Source organism: Ursus arctos, unplaced genomic scaffold (genome assembly GCF_023065955.2).
Source record: "Ursus arctos isolate Adak ecotype North America unplaced genomic scaffold, UrsArc2.0 scaffold_22, whole genome shotgun sequence".
Classification (NCBI taxonomy): domain Eukaryota; kingdom Metazoa; phylum Chordata; class Mammalia; order Carnivora; family Ursidae; genus Ursus; species Ursus arctos.
In genome coordinates, this window is record NW_026622897.1 from 57,426,566 (window position 1) to 57,437,436 (window position 10,871).

The following is a 10,871-nucleotide window of genomic DNA, read 5'->3' on the forward strand; positions in this document are numbered from 1 at the left end:
CAGAGCTTTCTCTATCCCTAATCAGACTTTATCTGGCTTCTCGACGGCCTTATCTCATTTCTGCAGGGCATGAACTAAGCATATTATACCAGTGTATCTGGCTTTACTATACAGAAGTACACTGAGCAGGGAATTTATGTGCTCACTAGAGGCTAGTATGAACCTCATAACAATGGTTTCCATGAGGGCCACTCCTAAGATAGGAAAGATCAGAGGAAAGCGTATTTCATTGGTGTGGGACCCTATCGGTATTAACAATTTGATCTTAAAAAGGCAATACCAAATCTATGGGTCTACATGAGGTATAGTTATTTATCAGTGCGGACTTAGAGTAACGGGTAGAGAAAAAGTACTTATACATCATTTATTCTCCAAATCAGTGAATGTGAAGATTCTATATAATGTTCAAGCTCTATCTTTTTCTGTTCAGATCCAATAACTGTCTTTGTGTTCTTTATTACTACGTGAACTCTTCCTTGATAATTTCGTATCTTTCATCATGAGAGAAAGGAAAAGTAGCAACACAATTATACTTGAAATACCACGGCTCTTATAGAATCTCTTTGTATTGATGGACAGTAGGACTTGCTGCCTTTTCGGCTCCCTAAAACCACTAGTAAATGTTTGTTACATCATCAGTCATGACCTGGAATCATCCACTGTGTTGCTGGAGTGTACTGGATTCCTGGACAAACTGCTTGTGGGCATCAGAAAGGACCAGGGCTAGAGTTATGGTACAGACCAGAGACAATCTTTGTCTGATTACACCCAACTGACGCTATGTAGTGCCGTGTATCCATAAAGGTGTAAAGATCGGTCCATTTTCACATTGATTTATCCTACTCCTTTAAACATGGGGTCCTTCTCTCTTGCGATTGAGCCCCACATCGGGCTCCCCATTCAGCAGGGAGTCTGCTTGTCCCTCTGCCCCTCCCCCTGTTCATGCTCTCTGTCTCTCAAATAAATAAATAAAATCTTTTTTAAAAATCCTTAAACACGGGGTCCTTCTTTGTAACCTTACAATTGTGGATTAGGTGGGTGCATAAGGCAGGGTTGGATCCTTGCCCTAGAGTGTAAGTATAATCCCTACGGTCCTATACTATTCGCATATTTCACATACAAAAAATAAATTACACTGAACACTTCCTAGCTTCTAATGAATGGTTTTAATTCTGGTAGAAAAGCACTTCTTCTTTTACTTGATCACTCTAAATTTGTATTAATAATAGGGGGTTGCCTAAGAAGAGCATGAGATTTGGCAAAAGAGAATCTGCATTTAACTTTCAGCTGGATTTCTTACTATATGTGCAGGTAAACCAAGTGACTGAACTTTTTGGACTTCAATATCCTCATCCAGCCAATGGCAAAATAAGAGCAGGAATCTTTGTGGTTTTAAAACAATTGTTACATTAGAAATATGCTTTAGGGGCGCCCGGGTGGCTCAGTCGTGAAGCATCTGCCTTCGGTTCAGGGTGTGGTCCCAGGGTCCTGGGATTGAGCCCCTCATCAGGCTCCTCCACTGGGAGCCTGCTTCTTCCTCTCCCACTCCCCCTGCTTGTGTTCCCTCTCTCACTGGCTGTCTCTCTCTGTCAAATAAATAAATAAAATCTTAAAAAAAAAAGAAAGAAATATGCTTTAAACTTGGTAAGTTTCATGGCAAGAGTAGTTGGTCTTAACGGGTATTTTTTCCCACATGTGTATCTCCTTTCCTCTACTAGACAGTGAGCAGGGGTCGAGGGTTTTATATTCCTTCATATATTTGTGTTTGACACAGATTTAGCACAGGACAAAATATTTCACTATAAATTGCTCTGTTTCTGTCCCCCATGGACTTTAGGCTATTTTTCAGGATTCTTTTTTTTTTTTTTAAGATTTTTTTAGATTATTTATTTATTTGACAGAGATAGAGACAGCCAGCGAGAGAGAGAGAACACAAGCAGGGGGAGTGGGAGAGGAAGAAGCAGGCTCCCAGTGGAGGAGCCTGATGCAGGGCTCGATCCCAGAGTACCAGGATCACACCCTGAGCAGAAGGCAGACGCTTAACTTGACTGCACTACCCAGGCGCCCCAGGAGATAGTAGATTCTTAAGGATCCTATTCCCTTGACACTAAAAAATAGACCCTCCTGCTCGGACAGTCACACTCTCACACAAACTCATACACTGAATAAGTGGAAACCTCAACAACATCCCATATTTCTATGATTTGTGTCTATTAAACAGTCTTGCTGTGAATCCCTGTCATTGATAGGGCAGCTATTGATTCCCTCCTCCTACAAGCCTACCTACTTATCCCATCGTTGGTTCTTTCTTGACCTTACTAAAAGGATCAAGGTCTCAGAAGACCATGGCCGCTTTATTAGTTTCCCCATTTCTCCTGGGTTTTAGGTCTCTTGGGATAGAGAAAGTTATAGAATGAGCCTCTGAGCCAGCGTTGAGACCTCAACCAAGAACACCCAGCCTATCTTGCAGGGCCTCTGTGATTCTGCAATTGCTGAACGAAGGAGGTAATAAGTCTCTGGTATTTCATATTGGACAGTAAATGACTGCCGTGTCCTGAAGGTGTCCTGTGAATCTCAGGTTTTAGATAGGTGTACTCCTGGTGTATATGCCCATGGGGTCATGGTTTAAGCAGATCCATGGTAGTGGTGGAGGCATGTCCAATGCCTGTGAAGTGATACTTGTTATTTATATGAGTACCTGGCTACCTGGCAGACCCTGCTCTTGCAAGCTGATGAGAGTTCATGGAAAGGTTGTTTGTGGCTCTTGACACAGCCAATCTCTGTGAGGAAGAATTATTTCAGAATGTGAAAGTTGGGTTAGTTCCAAAATGGGCTCAGCAAAAGAAAAGGGCCTGCTTTGTTGCCCAACTTATCTGTCAGTTACAGATACGATTTCTTATAGATGAAGAGAGATCCTTGAAATTCCTTTTTTTAAATTTTTTTTAGGTTCTATCCCAAAGATTTCTGTCTGTTTGGTTTTCTTTATTTACTTTCAAGTAGCTGGTTAAAACTTTTTTGGACCAGTTTAGTGCAGAAGTGTTTCACCTCATTTCAGCAGAAACAGAAAAGGAGTTGAAACACAAGGTTAGCTGTAGTGGGTATGGAAGCCAGTTTGATGGAAGCTTTTACTTACTGTTTTTTATTTGGGGGGAGAGGCTTATCTATATATTTGGGGCAGGGAAGAATTAAGGTGGTAAATAAAATGGAAATGATAAAATATGACATAAATCAGAAGTCAACGGTATGAGAAAGGTATAAATGGTTGAGAAGAAGGAGGGGAAAAAAGGAGAGCATTTAAGTGAAAATTCCTTCTTGGTAAATAAACCCATGAGCTCTATTGGACTGCATGTGTCTGACAAAGTTCTGGCTATCTCTGATAAGAGGGGTACAGGTTTCTCCGGTCATTTGGCTCATTGTCCGTGGCCTTTCTTGCCATAGTTTATGGATGTGTTCCCACAACTGCAGCAGAATGTTGCTTTGAGTAAGGTAAGCAGTATGAGAGAGAAAGGGAAATGATGTTAATTATAATAGAAGATACTGGGGTTCTGGATGATTCCTAGAACAGAATTAAATTTCTCACAGTGAGAAAGGAAGCCTTGACCATAGACTATGAGGGCCATGTCATCTCTGCTTATTAAGAATTGTGGTTGAGTTGATATCTAAGCTGGTTTTCAAAATTAGCTCATTTTATGCCTTCACGGGATTTATTTTAATATATTAGTACACATTCATTTAAAACGTGGTATTCTCAGTACTTCTGAAAGGAAAGTGAGTAGAGTGGGCACAAGAGAAGAAGAGATGAATGTGGAAGATCACTGCCTACCTGGATTCCTAGAGGAAAGAGATTGGAAAGACCAAGGACAGAATCTCTAACCTGACTAGCATCAGCTGAAGCACCCTCTCTGACCAAACCTGATCTTTCTTTTGGGGATCCTTGACATCTCATAAGTCTTTATGAACCATTTGTCCTTCCAGCCATCATTTCCTTCAACTGCTGGACAATGATGCTTTTTCTGTGATTTGATCCCCTTTCTCTGTTTGACTTTTCTTGATTCTGGAAAGTTGAACTTTCCTGGTGAAAAATCAGTTGCCCCTCTGGTCCTGTGTAGTCTCTCTTTCTGCCAGGATACCCTTAGTTCTACTATAAAATCTTTCTTTTTTCTTACCTTAATAGCCATCACTACTGTTGGGCAATTGTTTATTCACTCTTATTTTCTGCTCTACATATCTATTTCTCAATAGTATCTCTTCCAGATTTCTCCTTTTTTTTTCCCCCACATGAGCTTTGGAAATAACTCTAATAATCATTGTCTTTCATTTTATTATAAAGATCTGGATCAAATGTGAGCCTTGTGAATATCTTCCATATGTCCCTTAATATTTCTTTGACTACTCTTGGCTTCAATGGAAGAAGAAAAACACCCATATAATAACCTGATTGAGTTATCTTTGTCATCAGGGGGCCTTAATTCCAAAATTTGTTCACTTTCTTGCTTCAAATTCTACTTCACTGCCAAACTCCTCTGACATAAATGGACATGTTCATCTCTTGTTCCAAAGAACACTTCCCAGTACCTTTTGATCCTTCCAGTTAGTGTTTTCCTTTCCTTCAGTGCCAATCTTCTTAAGAGTTGTTCACCACTGCTGTTTTCAGCTATCACATAGCCAACATCTTGCAATCCCTAATCAGACTTTACCCTCACCAATTCCTTGAAATCATACTAGCCACTAATGGAAGTCTAATATTTTTTCATTAGACCCTAGTGAATGTCTAATATTTTTATTTCACATTCTACTCTCACCGCAAAAATTGGGGAGTGACAATGAATCATCATCATCCCCATCATTACCACCACCAACACACTGGAAATTACAAGAAAAATAACATTGGAAAATAGACTCAGAATTGTGAAAATTGTAGTATGTAGATGAGAATATAATGGGATCAAGGCTGATGAAGGAGAGGAAAGTTTGAAGAAGGGGCTGCTCACGAGTGACGAATGAAACAGTGTGCTAAAAGCATGGGGTTTTAAGCAAGAAAACTTGTTCGAATCTTTGCTTGGTTAGATACTAGCTTGGACAAATTATTCAAACTACTTGTACTATAGTTTCCTAAAGTATAAAGTGGAAACCATACTAGTAGCCATTTTGTTGGGTTCTTATTATAATTAAATGGCATTTTGTGAGCATTAAATTATAGAAAGTGGTTAACACAGGATATAACTCATAGTAATTACTCAAACATTGGTTAAACAATGTAAGTAATGTGGGGACTACAGCATTTTCTTTGGGGTAAAAACCCAGGTGATGGGAGGCTGTCACTGTGATCAAATAGACTACATGTTGGAGATACAGCTAGGGAAGAGATTTAATACCAGAACTCTTCTCTTCTTAAGTCTTTCTTTTTTGAATCTAATAGAATGACTTATTTACACTAAACTGAAATATACATCCTGATATATATGTATGTATTTTTTTTAAGATTTTTTATTTATTTATTCAAGAGAGATAGAGACAGCCAGCGAGAGAGGGAACACAAGCAGGGGGAGTGGGAGAGGAAGAAGCAGGCTCATAGCGGAAGAGCCTGATGTGGGGCTCGATCCCATAACGCCGGGATCATGCCCTGAGCCGAAGGCAGACGCTTAACCGCTGTGCCACCCAGGCGCCCCTATATGTATGTATTTTTGAGCTCCAGGTCCATGATTGGATTTTAGTCTTTTGTACCTAGAAGAGAAGTAGCTATGCGCTAGTTCTGTTCCAACCTATATGGACAGAGAGTTTGGAATGGCAAAACGCCTCTACCGAGGTCCCAGTTGCTTTTCGTGGCATAGCCGAGACTACAGCTCAGAGTGCCACGCCCAGTCCAGTTCTCTTCCAGTGCACTATGCAGGTCTGAGATAGTCGGCCAGATTTATTCCCTTAGTTGTTCCATAGATACGTCATATATTAATAGTTTCAAAACAATTGCTTTAACTTTCTCTGAGTCCTACAGCCTCTACGTTACTCCTTATGTTGGTTAGTGGCACCACATTTTTCCAGAGAGTATGTCTCAAAATGTTATATTGCCTTTCATTTTTGCCTCATATAACCTGTCACCTGGGGACGCCTGGGTGGCTTAGTCCATTAAGCACCCGCCTCCCACTCAGTTCATGATCCCACGGTCCTGGGATTGAGTTTGCCTCAGGCTCCTTGCTCAGCGAGAAGCTTGCTTCTCCCTCTGCCTGCTGCTCCCCCTGCTTGTGCTCTCTCTTTCTCTCTCACAAATAAATAAATAAAACATTTTAAAAAATAACCTACCACCTGGAAATCTCTATTTTATTTGCTTTTTTAAAAACACATTTCTTCTCTATCCCCTGTTTTCACTGTAAAAACCATGTTCCTAGTTCTGCTTGGTTTGTTTCAAAAGCTTCCTACAGTAACTGGTAGTTACCCTTCACCTTTTCAGTCCATCTTTTTGCCTTTTATGCCACATTTGCTCAACAAAAATATATTAGATATTGGAGATAGAGTGATCATGGAACTTCAGACATATTGGTGAAAAAATTACAAAACATGCAACTAGGAATTATATCAGTGTGCTATTGGGAAGTAGAGAATAAAAAATAAGCATATTGTCTATCAGTAAAGACTTATTTGAAAGGGTAAATCTTAAATTTTGATCCCATTATGTTCTCCTTGAAACTGTGGTAAAATACTATAGAGATTCCATAAATATTGTTGAATAAGAAATCAATTCTTCGGGGCTCCTGGGTGGCATAGCGGTTAAGCATCTGCCTTCGGCTCAGGGCGTGATCCTGGCGTTATGGGATCAAGCCCCACATCAGGCTCCTCCGCTATGAGCCTGCTTCTTCCTCTCCCACTCCCCCTGCTTGTGTTCCCTCTCTCGCTGGCTGTCTCTATCTCTGTCAAATAAATAAATAAAATCTTTAAAAAAAAGAAAAGAAAAGAAATGAATTCTTAGTGTAGAGAACTAAACCCAAAGCTGTTAGCTTGACTTTTAAAACTCTGAATCTTCAAGGTGCAATCTGTTTGTCCAGTCATATTTCTCATGCGTCTAAGCCTTTGATACACTACATGACTTGATTTTTTACAATGACTGAAGCATTCCTCATTTTAAGTTTTTATTTGTCTTTGTTCTTTTTTCTAATGGTAGTTTCTTGGAAGCCTAAAGGTTTTCTGATAAACAGATCTACGGACAGCATTTCAGTGAATCTTTGCATCACCCCCTAGTTAAAGGTAATGTCTCTTCTGTGTTATATACATGGGCTGCATGTCTCCCATTTTTCTTATCCTGATCTGCTTTGAAGGGTGGTTACTTGTGTCTACGTCCCATGATCCTCACAAGGGTAGGAGATCCTTGAAATGGAGGATAGGTATCGTTTAGATTCAGTTCCTTCTTTAGCATAGTATTAGTCACAGAATGACCTTTAATATTCATTAACTTAAATTCTTGCATGTGTTTGCACATTTTTTTGTTGTTATTTCTTTACCCATGAGCTGCCTTTTCCTTTTTTCCAATAGTAGTATTCAAGTTTGACCAGAAAGAAAAAAAAAAAAAGAAGGGAAGGAAAGGACAAATATTCGAACACAAGCTGGAAGGAATAAATGGGAGAAAAAAGCAGTGGAGAAAAGAGAGAATGAAGAGAGGATGCAGTGTATGTGGAAGATAGGACACTGTCTGTTTGCACAGTATTGTTTTAACTGAAACATATGCATACGAGGACTATGGAAAGAGAGAACATGATTCCATATGCATAATGTTAAGTTATGTGTTAAGTTATGAGATAGATTTATCTATCTCTCCAAGTTATTTTCAGTTGGTGATGAAAGACTTTATATGGAATTACAGAAATAATGGTTGTTACTGACTTAGCGGTTGAACTCTCCAAAGGCCACACCAGTATTTCAAACACTTTATTTCTAGAGTGTGTGATTAATCACCAGAAAGAAAGTGAGATTAATCACCGGAATTACCAAACGAGAAGGAAAACCACGATGTGCAAGAGCATTTAAGAGACTTTCAAGTATGATGCTGTCGATAAGTATAATGTATCATAGTGTCTAGACCAAACTATAAATCCATAATTTTTTTTATTATTTTAGTTATAGCCATTAGCATTACCAGTAGCTTCAGCTCTATAACGTCATTGTAACTTTCATGTCAGTGAAGTCTATCTGAATCATCCTTGAATGATCATCCTTGAATCATTACTGATTACCGATCCTTTCTTAAAGCAATAACTTGATTCCAATGCCAAGATTCATACTCAAACCAGATAAAATAACTCTAATTTTTCACTCTCTCTCTCTCTTTTTTTCAATTCTAGCATCCAGTATCAGAGAACAGAATAAAGCATGACAATCTCTTCAAACCACACCAACCTTAGAGATATTTGGTACACCATGATTGGGATCCCAGGACTAGAAGATGCGCACACATGGATTTCCATTCCCATCTGTTCCATGTACATAGTTGCTGTTGTAGGCAACATCCTCTTATTATTCCTGATCTTTACTGAACGCAGTCTTCATGAACCCATGTACCTTTTCTTGTCCATGTTGGCCCTGGCAGACATCTTTCTCTCCACAGTGACCACACCAAAGATGCTAGCAATCTTCTGGTTCCAAGATGGGGGTATTTCTTTTGGTTGCTGTGTGTCCCAGATGTTTTTTCTACACTTCATCTTTGTGGCAGAGTCTGCCATATTGCTGGCCATGGCGTTCGACCGCTATGTAGCCATCTGTTATCCACTAAGATATACTACCATCCTAACCCCCTCAGTCATTGGAAAAATGGGCATTGCATCTGTGATTAGGAGTTTCTTCATCTGCTTTCCCTTGGTTTTTCTGGTTTATCGGCTTACCTTCTGCGGGAGGAATATTATTCATCACTCATATTGTGAACATATGGGCATTGCCAGGCTCGCCTGCGATAGCATCAAAGTCAACATCTACTATGGGGTGATTGTGGCGCTTTTTTCTACATGCCTGGATGTGGTGCTTATCATCATCTCCTATGCCCTTATACTCCGTACTGTGTTTAGAATTCCTTCCCAAGATGCCCGACTGAAGGCTCTGGGTACTTGTGGCTCCCATGTCTGTGTTATCCTACTATTCTATACTCCAGCCTCTTTTTCATTCTTTGCTCACCGATTTGGGGGCCACAATATACCACTCCATGTACATATCCTCCTTGCCAATCTTTATGTGGTCATACCACCCACTCTCAATCCAATCATTTATGGAGTTAAGACCAAACAAATTCAGGAGAAGTTTATGCAGGTGTTTTCTATGAGCAAGAAATTGTGCTGATATTGACTATATATAACTTAATTTTTCAGTTTTCTATGTAACTCCACTAATTGTAGAGTACTTCAAATTATATCAGACATCTTACATCATGCCAGCATTAGGAGAGGACAGTAAGAATAAATTTTTGAGATCATGTTAAAAACTTATTTATTTATTCATTTATCTTATTGCTGATTTTGTCAGGACAGTATCAGATCAAGGACACCTTAGACTCTGTGTAAATTTTGAGATTAGTTACAACAGACTAAAAGCACAATGACTTAATAACTATCTTCAATTTCATATTGACACAGAAAAATAGGAAAAGTAAAATAATAGGAAAAGTAAAAACACAACCCACACACTAAAAAAAAATGGATAAAACAGAATCCCAAATCAACTTAACAGGTTTTCTTTCCATTTCCCTATATTACCTTTGTAGTTAAGAGAAAATAGTATGTATTTAGCATTATGATAGATTAGTTGAGCATTTAAGCTCTAAGTTCTGAATTTCAGATTTCTTGCCTTATTAAAGAGTATTCACCCTTTCTGGGTTTCTATATATTTATCTTTATAGTGAGCATAAAATATTACGTATTTTATAAGGTTGTTGAAAGTATTAAATAAGATGATTTACACAAAGCTTGTAAAACAGTGCATAACACAGTGAGAATCAAAGAATGTCACCTGTTGCTATTATTATCAGTAGTTTATTCAGTCTGCGTCCCACAAACACTGGACCTGCAGGATAGAGAAAGGAGGCTCCTTATATCACATAATGTCAGACATTCCGGGACATAATGATTTAGGTAATCTTGGGGGCAACAAACCATTTTAATTTCTCAGTGTGAATGCAGAAGAAAGATTTTGTCCGAGATAGACATTTAAGAATTATCAGATCTATATGAGCTGAAGCATTAGAATGGATCAAAAATCCGTATCTGCTCCTCAAATGGATATTAAAGTAGCAGTAACCATCCTGGTCTTTATGTGAATGCAGTGAACTACATTTTTTTCATGATAGGAGCAATAACTATTGCTGTTATAAGTAACAGTAAAAGATATTCCTTAGGGAATTAAGGCAACAATGGCATGTCAGATGACATAAATATTTAACAAAATAATAAATAATAAAGGAATTTTGCATGTTCACTTGCACGAGTACTCACGCAAATTTACAAATGTGTGTTTGTTTGCTCGTACCATTGCTGTTGAAGGTGAAAACTAAAAACATAAATGCACAGGAAGAATGCATTACAATACACTTAAAATATAGTGTAATTATTATTACAGAAAAAATTACAACAAAGTGGTAATACGGAAATAAGCGAAAATTTTTTGTTGTTTATTTTTTGTTTTTTTGTTTTTGTTTTTTTTTAAAGCAAGAAGGAGGGGGAGGGGTAGAGAGAGGGAGAGAGAGAATCCAAGCAGACTCCATGCCCAGCCAGGAGCCTGATGCGGGGCTTGATCCTCCAACCTGATATCATGACCTAAACCAAAATAGAGTCAGACAATTCAACCGGCTGAGCCACCCAAGCACCCCTAAGCTTAATTTTTTTTAAAGATTTTTTTATTTATTT

At 38.7% G+C, this 10,871-nt stretch overlaps 1 protein-coding gene across 1 annotated transcript; it reads left to right on the forward strand.

Annotated features, from left to right (window-relative positions):
- The first annotated feature begins 8,355 nt into the window (after positions 1–8,355).
- LOC113269480 (olfactory receptor 52Z1P-like) lies at positions 8,356–9,312 on the forward strand. The gene has a single exon (XM_026518359.1). It carries the CDS (start codon positions 8,356–8,358, stop codon positions 9,310–9,312), a length of 957 nt encoding a protein of 318 aa, XP_026374144.1.
- The last annotated feature ends 1,559 nt before the right edge of the window (positions 9,313–10,871 follow it).

Excerpts from the sequence above, each read along its gene's own strand:
- LOC113269480 (XM_026518359.1), top strand. The coding sequence starts at position 8,356 with ATGACAATCTCTTCAAACCACACCAACCTTAGAGATATTTGGTACACC.